Source organism: Enoplosus armatus, chromosome 7 (genome assembly GCF_043641665.1).
Source record: "Enoplosus armatus isolate fEnoArm2 chromosome 7, fEnoArm2.hap1, whole genome shotgun sequence".
In the NCBI taxonomy this organism is placed as follows: domain Eukaryota; kingdom Metazoa; phylum Chordata; class Actinopteri; order Centrarchiformes; family Enoplosidae; genus Enoplosus; species Enoplosus armatus.
In genome coordinates, this window is record NC_092186.1 from 26,955,175 (window position 1) to 26,975,070 (window position 19,896).

A 19,896-nucleotide genomic window follows, 5' to 3' on the forward strand; every position below is an offset into this window, starting at 1 on the left:
TTGTCCTCCCAAACAGGAAGTCTAACACCCAGTTGGACAGTTTACCATTTACACGTAATTTATTACGTTTGATAAGGCATAGCATGTTATAACCTTTTTCAACATCAAAAAACATGGCCATCACCATTTCTTTATTGGTTTGAGGTTTCCTGACCTCTGATTCCACACATAAGACAGAGTCCATCGTCCCTCTCCCTTTACGAAATCTACTTTGATACGTAGAAAATAGATCTTTACTCTCTAGAAAGTACGTTAATCTCTGTTACCATCCGTTCCATGGTCTTCCCTATCTGTGATGTTAATGTGATGGGTGTGTAGTTGGATGGATTTGATGAGTCTTAATATATACTGTATATGTATATATACATAAACATGTATATCTTGCACTGGTGAATATAAATAGAGAATAAAGAATAAATAATGAGGTAATAGTATATGACAGGTGAAATAGGTCCAGAATCCGTCTGTTCAACTGTTCAAGAGGGAGGAGTTGAACAGTTTGATGGCCACAGGCAGGAATGATTTCCTGTGGCGCTCTGTTATTGCATTTGGGAGGAATGAGTCTTTCACTGAAGGTGCTCTTGTGCCTGACCAGTACATCATGGAGAGGATGTGAGACATTGTCCAAGATGACCCTTAGCTTGGACAGCATCCTCCTCTCTGACACCACCATCAGAGATTCCAGCTCCACCTCCACAACGTCACTGGCCTTGTGGATCAGTTTGTTGAGTTTGTCCTCAATCCCGTTTTTTGGTTGGGACTGTAACTGACTGCTTACATACCTACGAGATTATGCCTGTATACCAGATCTTGTTAAACAATCTCAATACTGCTTTACAGGGCCGCTGACACTGGGAGTTGGCCAGAGCCCTGGGTCAAGGTGGGACCCAAAAGGGCCCTCTGCTGGAATAATTTGTCAAAAGTACATATTCACGAAAACATTAAATAGAATTTGTGAGTCACATAAAAGCTTGTTTTTTTTTATCTTCCTAATTTTCCTTGACATAGTGGTCAAAATAATAAAAACATATACTACCTCACTATTAATTTTACATATATACATTTATATATATATATATACACACACACACACACACACACACACACACATATATGTATATATATATGTATACATGTATACACTGCTTTCCAGTGAAGTAGTTGATTTACCTACAGGGTTGGTACGGCCAAGATTGACTCCTGCTGATGGCAGGGCCTATATAAGCAGTTGCTTTTGGCTGTTGAGGGGGAATGTCAGTGTGTACCTGTGTGCATGTGATGTTAAGTTATTATGAGTTGAGTTTTGTTAAGTTTAGCAAAGTTAACTGTTTTGTTATGTAAATACTTTTTACTTTTTGTAAATAAACCAGTTGAGATAGCTATCCAGATTGAAGGTCAACACTACTTGCTGTCAGTCAGGGTATTTGAACAACTGCCCTATCAGGTTGTGTTAGGCTGTGATCTCCCCATCCTTGCTGAGTTGATAGCCAAGCAGTCTTGTGAGGCTAGGGCCAGCTGCACCAGTGAGAGTTTGCTAGCTGTCACAAGGTCCAAAAGCAGGCAGGAACAGGCTACAGTGGGGTGGGAGGAATTACCTTTTGCGAATGAGTAAGTACCTAGTGTTGAGCCCACCAGACCGCATAAGCAAAGGAAAAGCAAGAGACAGAGGAGACAGGACAGAGTAAGGGGAACGATAGTAGTTGAGCATGTGTCTGAGCCTTTAGAGTCCAACCTTATTGCCATTTCTAGTGATGTTGCTAAGCTACAGAGAGAAGACTCCACACTTGCAACTTTGTTTTCTACAAGTGTGCCTGAGACAACCCAAGTCACGGGTAGCGGAAAGGAAGCATTTGTGATCAAGGAAGACATGCTGTATCGCCGTAGCCAGATTGGTGACCAGCTAGTTATTCCGCAGAGTTTGAGGGCACAATCCTTAAATTGAGCCATTCTATCCCTTGGGCAGGACACTTAGGACAGGCAAAAACATGACAACGGACATGACTTGCAAATCCAGCCCAGTAAGGGTTAAGTGGACTCAAGAAAGTGAGAATGCTTTCAAAGACTTGACAAACTGTCTGAGTCAAGGACCTGGGTTAAGTGGGCGAGAACATGCCATTTGTCCCATTTTCACCACCATAGTTTAACCATGTTTGTTGCTTTAGCCATATTTCCTTCTAATCTGTAGGGCCTATATAAGCAGTTGCTTTTGGCTGAGGGGGAACATTAGTGTATAGCTGTGTGCACGTGATAAGTTATTATGAGTTGAGTTGTGTTCGGTTTAGCAAAGTTAACTGTTTTGTATACTTTTTTTTTGGTTACACGTGTAGCATGGTGCCACTTCTTATTTTTTGTAAATAAACCACCGTTTGTTGAAATTGGACCACTCTCCTTGTGTCTGCCTCCTATTTCTAGCCCTCTGGCCAAGCCTCCCCACACAATGAAATAGCAGTCTATAAAGAAAATGAGACCACAGACACAACACCACAGAAACCTGATGGAACAAGCAGCTGAAGTAGGTTGTTTTACTTGACTTTTGCCTGTCTTATTAAACAACCATTTGAGTAGTTTTATTGACATTTTATTGTATTGTGATATTCTTGGGTTTTATTAAATTTGTTTTTAATTTTAAACTTAAGTTGAGTAAGACTATTATCTTATATTATCTTATAGTCTTATTGTATTCTTATTCTAATATTCTATTATTGTCACTAATTGTAAATATGTTTTCATAGAGGGTTAGGATAGGTTAAAAGCGTAGCGTTCCGTAGGAGCGCTGCGAGGGGCACTGGCTCTCGGGAACGGGTTAGGGTTAAAAGAGTGTTAAAAAAAACCTTTGTATAAAAAACTCCATAAAAGTCAATAAAATTGTTTATAAAAGCCCTGTGGATATGTTTTTTTTTTTTTTTCTTAAAAGATGTGTGGGGTATAACTGGGCCACTGAACAGGTGCAACAGCGGGAATAAGTAAGTTAACAAGTTCCTTCGGCCTCCCTGGGTCTCTTGGGGCGTATGTGTGTTAGCCCGTCCCTGTGGTGAACTGTTAAAAAGAGATCACAGCTATTTTAGTGTAGGAGTATCTGTGTGGTAAGTGGCAGCTTTTATTTGTTTGAATGCAGTTACCCTGAGTGTGCCTTTTGTATTTTATTTGGTTAATGGTTTATTTATTGCTGTGTGTGAATATTCTAATGCCGCTTATTTAATGTGCTCCCCATGTTGTAATTAGCTGTGGCCCCTCTTCAGGTTGATTTTAAAAGTTGCAAAAAAGAAAATAACGGGAACTTAACACGTAGGAAACGTAGATGCAATTTAAGAGACTTGGGATGCACCCCTTGTTTCAAACCGACCGCGATCCGTCTAACTTCCGCCCAAGCTGAATTTGTGGGAACCAATCTGCTCTTTACATGGTTTCAGTCGGACATTTACTCTGTGAACTCCAGTATTTGACCTTCCAGTTAAGTACTTCCTGTCAGGGAATGTGACTGCACTCGACTACCGTCAAACGACTAACAGACAAGTTTTGATTCACTGTTTTCATAATCGCAAAAATGTTTTTAATGAAGCTTTGCACTCCACAGAGTCTGTTATCATGGTAAGACTCATAGAATAATGTTTGGAAATGCATGCTCGCTGAGGAGAGGTCTGACAAGTAACGTTAGGGCTCATGTCAGTTTGCTCAAATGTTCTGTAACATTAGATTAACGTTAATGCATCACGTGGAATTTCGCTTAGCTCTGTCTAATTTAATTGCTTATTGTCAAATAACACAAGGTAGCTAACTTGCTACATGGGGCTAAATGTGCTTAATACTTACATGAAGGAAACAGACTTAATTTTCCTTCAAGTTCGTTTTGACATTCACAGTATATTTTGTGTGTGTATGTACGGGCAGGTGTGTTTGCCCAGTGTTCACGCGCCCAGTGTTACCACTCCGTGCACACACTGCAGGACTCAGCCAGGCTTCACTGCTCCACACTCAAACTCCTCAGCTCAACTCCAACAGGACGTCAGTGGTGCGCTGTGGTCGGCAGAGATACGAGAGACTGTATCCTGTGATACTGGTCCGGCCTGATGGATCTACAGTAAACATCAGATACAAAGAACCCAGACGCATTCTCATGGTTAGTGCATTCTCATGCTCTGTTTCTATACAGTGCTTTTTAATAACTTGAATAACTAAACAATTTGTGAGAATTAAAATTGAAATGTCACATTAGAATAAATTCTCGTTAAAATTCAAATTTCAACATGGGTTTTATTTTCATAGTTTTGTCCATTCTTCTCACTTATGGTAACATGACTGACAAACTGCATTTGCATTTCATAGGGATCTGGACCTGCATCAAAATATGCAGTTATGAGATAAATGTGCTAGTTTTCTTCTTTTGAGCAGGTTCAGTAAATGAGTCTTACAATGTTAAGACACACCTTTAAAGGGGAACTCTAGCGATTTTAGTATTACGCCTCCATAAATTTGCAGCTGCAAAAAGTGGCTTATAATATGCCAGGCATATGTCTGAGTGGTATGTCATTGTTGTTTTTTGGTATGCCGACGCTGTTTTAATGGCTTATGGCACTTGTAAATGGTATGTCAGTCATGTTCTACTGTCATTCTCACAAGCATATACAGATTTTTATCTGTAAGTCTGTTCCCCAATCAAATAGAGTTTCCCTCCAGTTAAAATTGTGTTTCCTGCAGTGCCCCAGAGATACATTTAAAAAACAATTGTCAAAATTAGAACAGCAGAGAGAGATATGCTGACTTTTAGTCCCTTGAATGGGTTGAGTTCTGTTATAAATTTGTAGTCTCCAAGCCAAAACTGAGATAACCCTGATGACATCATTATGACTTACTCTGGGTTATTTTGTCTGACTCCGCCATAGCTGTATTCACTAGTTGGGTAGTACTCCCCATGATGAATAAACTGAAATTCCTAATATTTATATGAATATTTTCATTTTAAACAGGTTTTTGCAACATCTGGCTCTGTCACAACCCTAACCCAACCCTGTAAATACTGACTAACAGACACACAGCACAAAAATCATAACTTGCTTGCTCAAGATAAGGTGTACTGATCCTGTAGCATATGAGTCCATGAGTATGTTCATTCATATTTCATGTTTTATGTTTATTGGTGTTTCTTCATTTGTTTTAAAAGATGCCAGTCAATCTGTCTACTCTGTCTGAAGAAGAGCGTCGAGCTCGACAGAAAAAGAGAGAAGTGAAGAAGCCGATAAAACCGACAGCTGTCCACTATGAAGATGACTTCAAAGCTGACAAATACAGCCACTTCTGGAAGAAGAAATAACATATTTTTTGTTTGAACAACTGGGGCAGCATCCCTAAAAATCAGACTCTCGTATGAAGCTTCCACTTGACCATATACAGCATGTTTAAATTGGATCATTGTCATGCCAAAAAAGTGATTGCTCCAAAAGATTCATTCATGGGACCCTGAAACCCAGATTAAGGACATTTTTATGGCAGGATGACTGACTGAATACCACTTGTAGCAGGCAGAGCTCTGCTGCTTAATTATACTTTGACTGGGGTAATTTTCCTTGAAGTGTAAATAACCTGTTAAAGCTGGAAACCATAACAATGTTAAGTTAATAAATTGTTTTAAAGCTGTTTATCTGTGTATGAATTTTCATAAAACACACAAACTTCTTGTTTAATGCTCCAAATGTTGCTTTTGAAAAAGAAACCGGTTGAGCACAGGTTTGTTTTATTCCTTCTAGTTTAGTCCCACTCCATTCCAGTAGGTGACGGTAATGCGCAATAAAGTGGGTTGCCAGCCGCCAAAAACACTCGAGGAATAACTATTCTCGCGAGACGTTTCATTCCTTCCTTCGAGTGTGTCCTTGCTAAATCCACAATGGGGTACTGGGACCTACCAGAGGGCACAGACTGCGTCGAAAAAACATGGATCACTACCAAACTAGGCACGGCTTTGGGTAAATATCAACAGTGATAAAAGCATATAGATGCAGTGTGTTGCGCGGGCTTGCGAAAGCTAACTAACTGTGATGAATAAGTGTTAATGTTTTGGCTAACCCTGACCCGCCTGTGCTAGCAGGTTAGCCCAGGACTCGTATGAAGCAAGCTGCGTTCAGGTTACAGCACAACCGCTAAGCCAAACGAATTTTGTTTTGCTTTAATTTGCCTGCGGAGGTATTTTTGCATTCTTAAGCCACAAACACCCACTGCGTTCCTACAGTATGTTTGTTGCTGCTAACAGAGAGCTAACAACACTCATCAATACTGGTGTTGTGTAACTTCGAGTAACTTGTACAGGTTTGTTGGACAGTTTGGCATCTGAAGTTAAACTGTTTGACCGAACTTCAATATTCTTGTCATTCCCAATGAATACTATTTAATACCAACTAAGTCTTGATTTGGTGATTGGTTGGTATTTGCCAACCTTGTTAAAGTAACTGTACTGAGATCTGCACAATTCCAGGGAGCACACAGTCACCAGCTTAAGTTAATTGGTTGGTTTGGCGTCTGTACATATGTAAATGTAAGTCTGAAATGTACTTTCCAAAACAGACAATCCAACAATCTTGCCCACAATGCGCAGCTATTGGCTAGGTGTGTGAAATATGCAAAATTTTAAATTGTCTCTCAAGTCCCTTTTCATTGTTCACACGACTACTTCTTTTCCTGTGTACAAATGAGTGAAACACCATAAATGCCTCTGAGGAGAGACTGGCTGAAAGTGTATGTGGTTATCATCATAACAATTATTTTATCTTTTCTTGTCTGTCTGCAGGCTTTTCGTGTGGCAATTTAACATGACAATAATCACTTTGGCCTTTTATATGTGGTTGGACGACGCATGATACAAACCTGTTCCTTTTGTGCATATTCCAACTGCCCCATTCTCGTGAATGCAACACCTTAGCAATGCCTTGAGGAAATTTCTTTAAATTTTGCACAAACATCCACTTGGACTCAAGGACAAACTGGTATGAATTTGGTCAAAGGTCAAGGTCACTGTGAACTCACAAACCACGTTTTTGGCCATAACTCGAGAATTTATGCTGGAATTATGACAAAATTTCACACAGATGGCCACTATTCAACACCATAACTCAGGAACAGAAGGGGAGATGGTAACCATATTTGACACTTGGTTGGACACTGAATAGGTGACACTTTTGACTCAAAGGTCGAAGGTCATTGTGATATCCAGGATAGATTTTTAGCCATCATTTAAGAATGAATGGGCGATTCCAGATTTCACACACATGTTCACTGGGACGACACAATGAGTAAACCATGACTAGCAAAGTATGGGCTTTCCCCCATCTCATCCATTCTGCCTTTCACTTCCTGCCTCATTCTGAATTTGGAGTGTAATGGGATTAATGTGACTGCAAACAATGAATTGGAGCATGCCTAGCTAACCTTGAGTGAGTGAGTTTTACCTACTTCTCATAGAGAGGCTCCACATTTTAAAATGCCAGGAGAAAACAAAAGCACCACATTTTGTATAGCTATACTCTATTCTTATAGACCTGATTAGCCAATTCTGATTAATCCTTCATTAATCAGTTCTATTCACTGTAATCATACATCATCAAGATGGTCATATCTTCCATTTAGCCAAGAAGTATATATATATATATAACTGCCATTTGACTGGGTGACAGGCATACAACTGCAGGGTGGTAATTCTAGTTGTTGATTTCAAGTTTGTGTGTGTGTGTGTGTGTTTTCAGGCCTGGTTGGTTCAGCCTATCACATAGTGGCATTCCAACCTGATTCTGCATTGGCAGCGCTACAGAGGGCTACCAACACTACTGTTACCATGGGTAAATATTCATAATAGCATTCAAACATATACAGTTGTCTGGTCTACAGTGTAATTTTTCTGATCATACATTCCCTAATCCCACTGCCCAAAAAACACTAGGATAAAGTGAAAGATTTCTTCTGCTCATGTCAAGTCATGGAAACCTTGGATGCAATTGTTCAAAAAAGTGTTTTAGCAAGTCTTATCATGCACTTCATTGCATCCATAGAATGTATATAAAGATGGACGACACGTCTTCACTTCCTCCAACTGTACAAAAATGAAGCCAAATATCCTTGATATGGCCGCTGCCATCTTGCACTGGTGATGTCATTTGGAGCCAGAGTCTGTGCAGTAGTGATTGGGGAGTAACGCCATGGTATTGAGGTCCTGGCCCAATTGCGAGCAGACAGTCAATCACAGGTGTCAATCATGACGTCTCACCCCGTTTTTATAGCATCAAATAACTTTAAATTAAAACCAAGCTTATCAGACAAATGAACACTTGAACAAACATCAGCGTGATAAGAACTACCTAAAATGACAGAAACCATCTTTGGGAAAAATTTTATTGACTTTTTTTAGTTTGGCCGCTAACATGGAGGGGATTGGGTTTATGACCTATACTCCAGCCAGCCACCAGCGGGCGATCGAAATGTTTTGGCTTCACTTTCAGGGAGCTGTCATGTCGTCAGTCTTTATAGTCTATGATTGAATCATCATAATCTAAAATAGAGGCCATCTGTCATCACTGATAAATCTAATAGGGAAGGTGTATCTGTTTAAACTGCTCTTTTCCTCCAAAAACCCTCACAAGTGACATTTTTCTGTTCAGTGAATGTGTGCTCAGAACACTCAGAACTCTAAAACCATTTCTGCATGTTAAGAAAGACTAAAATCTGAACAGCCCCCAAAGTAACAGATATGTGATGTCTCAACTCAATTTAACTTCATTTATATAGCACATTTCATGCAGCCCAAAGCGCTTCACATAGCAAGATTGAAACGACACAGACAAAAAATAAAAGCAATAATAAACAATAGATGCCATTTGCAAGACTGAAAATTACAACAGTAAAACAATAAAATGTAAAACATCAATGAAAAGCAAAAAAAAGAAACTCAACAAACACAAGATGATATAAAAATCAATGACCAGAATTTTAAAAACTAAGGCTATAACATTACTCCAAATAAAAGCTAGGTTAAAAAGATGGGCCTTTAATTTCCTTATAAAAAATACAGAGAGAGCTTGCCATTCGAATATGCAGAGGTTCCATAGTTTAAGGGCATGAAAACAGAATGCACTCTCACCAGTACTCTGGTGCTCTGTCTGGCCTCTTCTGCAGCCAGCTACAGTTATTACTTGTTTCAGGAGTGTTTTGGATTGACACTCCACTCCACTTTATCCCTTTAACTCCTTGGTTGCTTTGGCTGTATCTTAAGCATTATATATTATATTATACAGCTGCATTATCCTAAAATTAAAGCTAAAGTAGGCATGTCAATTTCATTTTAAATCCAAAGTGCTGCAGTACAGAGCCAGAACTATGATGATTCTGCCACTAATGAAATCTCATGTCATGTGACTCACTGATCTTTGGATTCCACAAATTGCATCAAATTGTGTAATGCTGATATGGATGTTTGTGTTGCACCAGCCACCATGGGAGCCATTTTCGGCATGGCGACGTGTCTCAGTGCTCAGGCTCGTGAAGCCCCAGATGACCCACTGAATTACTTCATTGGGGGCTGTGCCTCTGGGATCTTCCTGGGAGCCAGAAGTAAGTATCAGTCCTGGCAGAGGAGGGTTTTTGGGGGCTTTCCATTGATTCAGCTAATTATGCTTCCTCCCAACCCCGCTCCTCCAGCCTGTGACCTGGAAATTGATCAAGGTCTGCCATCATTGAGGATGTTCCAATCCCTTAAATCCCTTAAAGGCTCCCGGAGGAGTGAGGAACCACAGGTGTATTCTATGTGCAAGACTGAAATGTGTTCATGAGTGGTCAGCTTATCTGAAGGGATAGTAAAAAGAACTGCCAGGTTTCTGTAGGAACAGGAACTCTGAAATATTAATATTCTATGATTGTAATACTGTAGATTAGGCAAACTACCTGTGGGAACAGGAACAGCACACACGGCGACTCTATAGTTATTCGTATTCATATAATAAAAATAGAATCTGGATTATGAATTAATCATGAAAACACTCTTTTCAACTTTTTTCTTCAAAGGGCTTTTCTTTTTTTCTTCTTTAAGGTGGCAATAGACTGCGTTTCAACTTTTCCACCTCGAGCATTTCCAAGTGGTATTATAGTTGCCACCGTTGTCGCAAAGACAACCGGATTGCTTTTCGTTTTCCTCATAGCCAAGCAACTACCAACAACACAGAACACACTGCATTTGTTTCCAAATTTCCATGAAAAATCAATCACCACCACTTTTGAAATAAGAGTTAAAGAAGCATGTTCACTGAAGAGATGAACTGAAATTGTCATTTTATATTGAGTAATAACATAGTTTGAGTATAGCAGCCTGGCTACTGTCCAAAGACAACAACAACCATAAGAATCCCGAACTGGACTAGAAAGCCCAATATCAGTGCTATGATAGAGGCAGAGTAAAACACCCGGGTTTTGTTACTTACTGATCTAGCCAATTGAATGTCGGTTTGGAAACCTCAAGCCCTGGAGCTCTCTCCATTGAGTGAATGCCTGTCTGAGATTGTTTGCTGTTTTACCTTGGTTTTTACCACTCTACCTCTTTGCCGTCGCGATCGGGGGAGATATATATGCTATCCTCTTCTTTGTTTTTCCTTTGTTTTTTTTTTAATTAGGCCTTAGCTATTAATTATTTAGAAAATGAATAGCTGATTTCATTGCTCTCTCACGTCTGCGCTGTTCTTTAAGTAAGAAACTAATTTTAATAAACACATTTTAATTGCGTTTTGGTATTGTCACATTCTGTGATGCCAAAATAGTTCTATAACCAATGTTGGAGCGGCAGGTATTTTTCTCTTAAAATTTAAAATATTAAATTATTTTAAACATTATAGCACTTCCTCAAAATTATGCTAGGGTGAGCAAAGATGTCTTATTTGTTGAATACAGTTCATCCATCCTCACGTCTCGCCCTTGTGTTTCTTACTTGCGTCTCTTACGTCCTAGCTGGGATGCCTTTTTTGGCTTTTGTGCGTACGTACACTTTTAGTATGGGTCCTACGCATTGTTTTATAAATGGGACCTCAGGACACTGTAGTTTACCCCATTTTTTCTGTATAAAACTGTTCAGGCTCTGACATGTTGTGTAGGACGTGTAAAACTGATGTTTGTGTGTGTGTGTATCTCTGTGTGTGTTTGTGTCCATCCCCAGCCCACAGTGCTATGACCGGTACGTCAGCGTGTCTGGGTCTGGGTACACTGGCATTCTTCACAAAAGTCGGCAAGATGGAGGGATGGAAGCTAGCTGGACCCCCCAAACTATGAGGAGGAAGGTGGCTGTAAGATTAACTGTATGTTGTAAAAAGAGTTCATGTAATAAAGTTATTGTGAAAATGACAAAATACATTGAGTCAGTTCACTTGATTTCATTTCAGTTGTTTATATTGAGAATCCAGGGGTGTTATAGTATGGGGAGGTCAATGGAAAATGATTTGGATACGTTAAAGAATCTTGAAATTTAGCCATCTTTGACTCAAGCCTGTTGATCAACTGTAGACATAAACTAGAGTATAACTCATTGGAAAGTCATGTTATTCTTTCACTCCCAACCTGGAAAACACAAGCCAGTTTTATTTGTTATAGTGTACCGCGCTCCAGGTCCGTACTCTGAATTCTTATCTGAATTCTCAGTTTTTATCAGGTCCTTAAAACAGACAAAGTCATTATTGTAGGTGATTTTGATATTCATGTGGACATTAATAAGGATAGCCTTGGTACTGCGTCTATCTCATCATTGGATTTGATCGGCTTCTGTCAGAGGGTACAGAAACCTGTTTTAATCACACCCTGTTTTAATCACACCCTCGACCTGGTTCTGACATATGGAGTTGAAATTGAACATCTAATAGTCTTTCCACAGAATCCTGTTATCGGACCATTATTCATTGACTTTTGAATTCCTACTACTGGACTACACGCCATTAGGCAAAAATGCCAACACCAGATATCTATCCGATAGTGCTGTAGCTAAATTTAAGGAAATGATTCCATCAGCATTTAATTCAATGCAACTGGGGACTCCTATGCTAACTTTAGTCGTTCCCAAATTGATCGTCTTGTTGTCAATGCGACTGACACTTGACTCTATTGCCCCTCTAAAAATGAAGATAATAAAACAAAGAAAGTCAGCTCCATGGTATAACCCCCAAACCTGCAAATTAAAGCAAACGTCGCAGAAACCTGAAAGGAAATGGCACTCCACCGAACTGGAAGAATCACATCCCAACTTGGCTTCTTAAAGGGGTTTTAGCTTTAGTCAGCACTTCTTTACTAGATATGATTACTTATGACTGTCTGTATTAACAGGCTATGTACCTAAAGTAGCTGTAATTAAACCTCTTCTTAAAAAGCCCACTCTTGATCCAGTGGTTTTAGTCAACTATAGACCTATATCCAACCCTCCCTTTCTCTTTAAGATTCTTGAGAAAGCAGTCGCCAACCAGCTGTGTGACTTTCTACATGACAATAAGTTACTTGAGGACTTTCAGTCAGGTTTCAGAGCGCATCATAGCACGGAGACAGCACTGGTGAAAGTTACAAATGACCTAATTGCATCAGACAAAGGACTTATCTCTGTACATGTTTTGTTAGATCTTAGTGCTGCGTTTGACACCATTGACCATCATATCCTATTACAGAGACTGGAACATTTAATTGGCATTAAAGGAACCGCACTATGCTGGTTTAAGTCGTATTTATCAGATCGATCTCAGTTTGTACACGTTAACGAATCCTCCGTGTACGCCAAAGTCATGGAGTTCCACAAGGTTCTGTGCTTGGACCAATACTATTCACTTATATATGCTTCCTTTAGGCAATATTATATATGCTTCCTTTAGCAATTATCTGATGTTGAACTCGGACAAGACAGAAGTTATTGTTCTTGGCCCTGAACACCGCCGAAACACAGTATCTAAAGATATCGTTACTCTAGATGGCATCCCTGCACTGGCTCCCTGTAAAATCCAGAATAGAGTTTAAAATCCTTCTCCTCCCCTACAAAACTATTACTGGTCAGGCACCATCATATCTGAAAGAGCTCATAGTACCTTATTACCCCACTAGAGCACTGCACTCACAGAATGCAGGGTTGCTTGTGGTTCTTAGACTCTCCAAAAGCCGAACAGGAGCCACAGCCTTCAGCTATCAAGCTCCTCTCCTGTGGAATCAGCTCCCAGTTTGGGTCCTGGAGGCAGACACACTCTCTATTTTTAAGAGTAGGCTTAAAGCTTTGCTATTTTGATAACGCTTATAGTTAGGGCTGGCTCAGGCCTGCCTTTTCCTTGCCACTGTCGCCAAAATGCTTGCTCATGGTGGGAACTGTTGGGTCTCTTTGACTTTTGTTGTGATTTGGCGCTATATAAATAAGATTGAATTGAATTGAAATTAATATTGATGTCATCAAGCTACATAACATACACCACCACATAATAAAACCACCTGCCTAAAATTGTGCAGGTCCACCTTGTGCTGCCTAAACAGCTCTGACCTGTCGAGGCATGGACTCCACAAGTCCCCTGAAGGTCCTGTGGTATCCAAGACGTTAGCAGCAGATCCTTTAAGTCTTGTAAATTGCGAGGTGAGGCCTCCATGGATTGGACTTGTTGTTCCATTATATCCCACGGATGCTTGATCGGATTGAGGTCTGGGGAATTTGGAAGCCAAGTCAACACGTTAAACTCTTTGTCATGTTTGTCAAACAATTTGTGCAGTATGGCGGGGTGCATTATCCTCATGAAAGAGGCCACTGCTATCAGGGAATACTGTTGCCATGAAGGGGTGTACTTGGTCTGCAACAACGTTTAAGTAGGTGGTACCTGTCAAAGTAACATCCACAAGAATGCCAGGACCCAAGGTTTCCCAGCAAAACATTGCCCAGAGCATCACACTGCCTCTCCACTTCCGTCTGTCCCATAAGGCATCCTGGTGCCATCTCTTCCTCAGGTAAATGATGCACAGGTGCCATTGGAACGAGATGAAGTTAGTTTTAAGTTGGATATTCTACAGACATCCACTCTATCCAGTGGTGTCTTGCTCACCTTTGAGCCCTCGCTCCTAAAAGCTTGGGTTTGACTTGTCAGTGGGACTTAAAAAAACAGAGCTGTGTGCCTTTAATATTTGGACAGTGTATATATCTGCAAACAAAAACCATAAAAAGTAACTTTTCAGTTCAGAGGAGTGGGCATCTAATTTCTCCAAAAATGTGTTTCCTTATTTCCTCTCCCCTTGCATCTTTTCCTTGCATCTCTCCTCACGTCTTCAGTGAGAGGGACTAAGATGTGAGGAAAAGACACAAGCGATGGAAACGTGGATGCAATTAAGGGAATTGGGATGTACCCTTAAAATAAGCAAATGAGAGGCACCCCGATAGTCTAAAGCCATGTTAGTGGGTCTGTGAGGCTGCACTATATGCTAAATGCCAACACTACTATGGCAACATGCTCAAAGTGACAATGCTTGCATGCTGATGTTTAACAGGTATAATGTTACCATGTTCACCCTCTTAATAGTGTGTTAACATGCAAAAATCTGCTAATTATCCGTAAACACAAAGCATAGCTGAGGATAATGGGAATGGAAATCACCAAAGTTAATACAAGCCATTCTGAGGGGGACCTGACTGTCCATACCGAATTTCATGGTAATCCATTGGCAGTTGTTGAAACCTCTCACCCAGAACCATAAATATCAACCTCATGGTGGTGCTAGAGGAAAAGCCAGGGGATCACAGTCATTATGATTCATTCCTCTATGGACGTTTACACATGTAAGTGTATTTCTATGTCTATCTTCTTCCTCGTTTTATGCACGTAACTACAGTTATTGTGTATTGGGCTCTGAACAGATGACCTACAATCAGTACTGTGCCTGAATGTATCCTGTGTAGACCTAGATGGAGCATTGAAGCTGCTGCTCTGCTAATGTGCTGCTCAAGTTATGCCTCCTGTGTAGACACAGTGTCAAATACATCATCATCTAGCCTAATATCTTGAACATGCTACTCTACTACTTATTGTTTTGCTAAATTACTGGGCCTGTCATAGTTGTGGTTAAACTACATTGAAACAGTAACACCTTTTATTTGCCTATTTGTAACATTACGTACTGTATGTGAGATTTACATACTTTGAAAAACATGCCCAACTAATCAGAATCGGAATCAGAAATACTTCATTGATCCCCGGGGGCAAATTATACAGTACCGGGGCTCCCATTAAAGAGTAGAAAGTAGCATAAATTTAGAAATAAAGTATATACAAAAAATAAGAAACAGAAAAAAAAAAAAAATACACATTTACAATATTTAAGTGAAAAATAAAAGTAAAAAATATATACAATAGCAATGTATAAGTATGTATGTATATATATATATATATATATATATATATATATATGTGTATGTATTGCACTATTGTGTATGAATATATATGTATTGCACTGACAAACTAAGAATGACAACTAAGAAATTAACTATACAAGTCTAAATAGCATATAGGAGCAGCATATTACTTTCACTACTGGTGTAGCGTTGACTAAATATAAATGGTAAATAATAACAACCTACATACTGTATCAAACTGTGGACCCCTTTATAAATGATGTCATGTAACAGTCTTTGAAAGATTATAGCTAAGCAGTGAAGTTTGACTGTCTCAATGACAAACTGATTAATAATTAAGCTTCAGGTTGACTGCACAGATTCACATACCTCTGTCAGGTTTACTAGCAGGGTCGACTAACTTGTTTACATAATCAGGAGTACTCATAAGTAAGAAAAACGCAGGAGAACGCAGTGTCTATAAGAAGTCCACACAATCTGGAAGATTGGAATCATGTCTGCAAGGCTCACTACAGGTCTGTGCTTTCTTTAACTCAGTTTTGTGCTCATATGCTCTTTGGACAACTGCTTTTACAACAACAAGCTTTATTTTCATGGCATGTCAAAAGTAGAGTTTATAGACCACCAAGCAGAGATACAAACTATAAATGAAACACTTAAAAGAGTTAATTCAGCAACTCTCAACAGATTTTGACTTGGGGGGGGGGGGGGCATCTGACGCTTAGCTAGTCAGATGTTCAGAATGCACATGTGCTAATGTAAAGCGAACTGACTAGCTAAGTCAAAATTCCTCACCAAAAGTCAGGGGCTCAGAAGCCAGGGTACAGAGAGAACAAGGAAATGAAAGGAGCAGAGAGGCAATGGCCAAATTTCTGGCTGAAAAAAGTGAAGAAGCACCAGGTATGACAGGCGAATCTGAACATGGCAAAGGTGAGTAGCTAGGCAGACTGTTAAATAAAACTTTGGCTAGCTTTAAGTAACCTAATGCATTGAAAACCCTGTTTTCAAGTACACGTTTTTAAATGATGGGCTTTTTACTACAACAGCCATATTATCATTTGACCTTCAGCCTGGGCAAGATAAAAGCCTTTGCTTTGAGGATTTATTGGCCAACGAGTATAATAAGGAAGAAGCAGTTGAGCCATTTATGTCTATGTATGTAGATAGTTTCAATTACATTTGTCTATGTTTTGAGATCCCCACCACAGAGACCTCTGCCACCACTCCAATATAATGGAGGTGAAGCAGCAAGCCCTGTGGATTATCCAGCAGGGCCGGACTGGGATAATAATTCAGGCTGGGAATCCAATGTCAGCCCTGGCCAATCTCCTCACATTCACACAGACCATGTATACTGTAACCATTTAGAAATGTTTTTTCTTTTTTTTTAATGCCAGTAACATATTTTAGTTGTATCACTACATACAAAAATTGTTTCAAATTGCTTCATCCAAAATACTTAAAGGGTACCTTTTATGCTTTCCCTTATTTTCTTTCATATGTATAATGTTACAATTAGAGCCTGACTGATATTGTATTTTTGGGGCCGATGCTGATACCGATATTAGGGAGTAAAAAAACATACAAAAACATTTCATCTTTAGCAATTTTTCGCTGTTCGTGGTTCGCTGCTGCCAAGTCAAGGGATGAACAGCGCCTCTGCTATAAACGTTCAGGGGTAACTTTCAACATATCCAGTGGAAAAAACAGACTTTTAAAATTTAAATTGGAATTGTTCAATTTGGAGGGCATACCAAAGTGTTTATTTACATTCCAGCATTGCATCTCATCAACTAACTTAGCGTGGAGCCAACACTCAACAGACTCAAACCACCACCGCACCGCCGTCTTGCTGAGCTGCAGAATGAATGGGAAGAGATGCTCTGATGCTTAACGTTACTGATTGCACTGACAAACTTTAGCTGGCTAGCTACCTCACTAACATAGCAAACAGATATGATATGCATGAGTAACATGACGGTTGTCAGGGATAGGGTTATATTAGAGTTATTTTGAAAAGGGAAGATGATGGGTTGACTGCACCACCATCTGCTCAGCTGTGATGTGTACTCTGCCACGTGCTGCAGGCAGTGCTGAGAGTATAGTAGTGACAGCCCACATTTCCCATCATGCCCAGTGCTGGACTGAGTAGTTTGCTACTAAACACTCTTGTGTTTGTAATGTGTCTATTCAGAACATGGTGGTTTATGTTGATAATTGTCATTTTTGTGGTGGTTTATAGTTTTAACCATTAGTGAGGTGGCTATTACGTGTCTTGACTCCAGCTGTATTTCACTTATACATTTTCAAGTCCCCATTGTTGAAGTGTACTATACTGGACAAACTATGGGTCGACACCATTTCTAAACTACCCTTATCTTTCTCCTCAGAATTTTGATATGTAAAATAAAACAATCATATCAGCACATGACTTATTGGCTTATCACAGATATATCAAATACGTTTCCAACATTTTTTGGAAAGGTGATGTCAGATAGGCACGGATTTCTTCATCCACCCGCTCAGTCTTTCGAAGTTATTCGGCCACTCTGCTAAGTTCTGCTCAGTTTTTTGAGGTTGTTCAGTATGTCCCGCAGAAAGTACTTTTTCAGTTGTGAAGGAAAGTAAGTTTCTTAATGGATAGATGGCTTTACTTGTTGTCTGTGTCGCTTGTGGTCAGTGTTGAATGTTATGTTAATAGAACAGCCCAGCAGCCTTAGCACTGGGGCGGGGAAAGCATCTGAGGGAGCTAGATAGATCCTTGGTTGCCACCGCATGTGTGCTCTAATAACACATATAGGTTTGCGGTGGTGAGCGATAAGTGTCGGGCGGGTGTATGGGCGGGACCTCTACCTCGCGGCTCCACTTCTAGATCACTACTACGCAGGCTCTCGCTCCAAATGACATCACCAACACATCTGGTATGTTTTGGCTTCATTTTTGTACAGCGGGAGGAAGTCAATACAATGCCAATACACCAGTTTTTGCCTCATGCAGGTGGTGCTTAAAAGTGTAGCTTTATGAATTTGTGACAATAAATTCCTTTGACTGTGTGCGCAGTGGTGTGCGGCCTCTCTACATTTTTTACAATACATAATTAATGTGAGGAATTAATGTTTGCGAGGTAATAGAATTAAAAAAAAAGATTCCCAGTGACATTTCGGGGCTCCATACATTTGATGTTTTCCAACAATGCTTTGGTGTCCTAACACTAGGCCAATTCGAAGATTGAAGACTTATTGAATATTAAACAATGTTAAATGATTACAAGAAAAATTGCTTATTATATTGAGGAGAAAAATTATGTCTTTATATGCTAATATAAATATTATGATTTAAATTCTCAATGACACCAATAGAAACATAAACCATATATATTTATAACAACACCCAGCATCTGATCTAAAAACCTTTCCATGGCTGGAATTGATTGAATTGTTACTGATTAATCGACAAACTATTGTCTGCTCTTTAAGCCAACTTTGAAGAAATATTTTCCTGTTTGTGTGTAATTAAAATATAATAATGATAATAATAGCCTAATAATAATAATAATAATAATAATAATAATAATAATAATCTGAACAAAATCAATAGGGTCCTAACTTCATTGGTGCTTGGACAATGAAAATAAGAAGTGGTGCATGTGTATTGTGTTTGTTCTAATCAGTCAGCGTGTGTGAAAGTGCGTAAGAGAAAGGAAAGAAAGACGGTGAGACAAATGATAGCTTGGAATGAAAGAATGGCCGGGTTAGGCAGAATGGGTAAACAAGTTTTACCTTGTTTCTAATGTCAGGATCGGTGAAACTGTTGCAAGCCCAATCACTGTGCACATTTTCTTCCTAACACCCCCCTTTGACTCTGGGCTACCCTCAGGCCCATGGGCGGGTGCTGGCCCATCATGGGCCTAATCCCTTCCTAAACTGCTGGAACTCTATTATTATATCTGTAATACTTTTGTTCAGAAATTCTGTATTAAATGTGGATGTTGTTGTGCAAGAGGGAGAAAGAGGGTGAGAGAGAATGTACTTTGTCTCCTCTTGTGGAGTGTTTTTTTTAACGTGGGCCGTTTCGTCCTCTCCTTGCAGGGCACTTCGAACAGCGGCTTTAAAGTGGCTTTGTACAGGCGTCAGCGTTGGGATAAGCAGGGGCACTACAGGCACACTCAAAATGTATTAGTTGAATTCATGATTTACAAAACACAAAATTCCTGTCTGTGGAATAATTTGCCCATTTGTCCAATAAGGGAACTGCTACAGTAACTTGTAATATAATAAAACGTGCTTTCATTATTGTTATCTGTTGCAATGTTTTGTTGTTATTTACTTTAAAGATTACAGAGGCTGTGTTCAGTATGTGGATACGCTTCCATGAATGCAGTGATGTCACTACTGTCAAAGAGAAGAAAATGTTACCATTGTGAAGTTCTATTCTGTACTTGGCATGCAGGCAGCAGCTCCTCTGGGTTCACCACTGTGGCGCCTCCCAACACAGATCTTCGTGTGGATGCTGCTGACATTGCTGTGGTTGTTGTC

The 19,896-nt window shown here is 39.7% G+C and overlaps 2 protein-coding genes across 2 annotated transcripts; both read left to right on the plus strand.

The window, feature by feature from the left end:
• The first annotated feature begins 3,468 nt into the window (after positions 1 to 3,468).
• mrpl55 (mitochondrial ribosomal protein L55) lies at positions 3,469 to 5,631 on the plus strand. Its single transcript, XM_070909302.1, has 3 exons — positions 3,469 to 3,588; positions 3,889 to 4,117; positions 5,159 to 5,631. Exons 1-3 carry the CDS (start codon positions 3,545 to 3,547, stop codon positions 5,306 to 5,308), a joined length of 423 nt encoding a protein of 140 aa, XP_070765403.1. The 5' UTR covers positions 3,469 to 3,544; the 3' UTR covers positions 5,309 to 5,631.
• Positions 5,632 to 5,861: 230 nt separating this feature from the next.
• On the plus strand, positions 5,862 to 11,365 carry ndufa11 (NADH:ubiquinone oxidoreductase subunit A11). The gene is made up of 4 exons (XM_070909403.1): positions 5,862 to 5,957; positions 7,728 to 7,820; positions 9,463 to 9,585; positions 11,174 to 11,365. The coding sequence occupies exons 1-4, from the start codon at positions 5,879 to 5,881 to the stop codon at positions 11,284 to 11,286; spliced, it is 408 nt and encodes a 135-aa protein (XP_070765504.1). The 5' UTR covers positions 5,862 to 5,878; the 3' UTR covers positions 11,287 to 11,365.
• Positions 11,366 to 19,896: the final 8,531 nt, after the last annotated feature.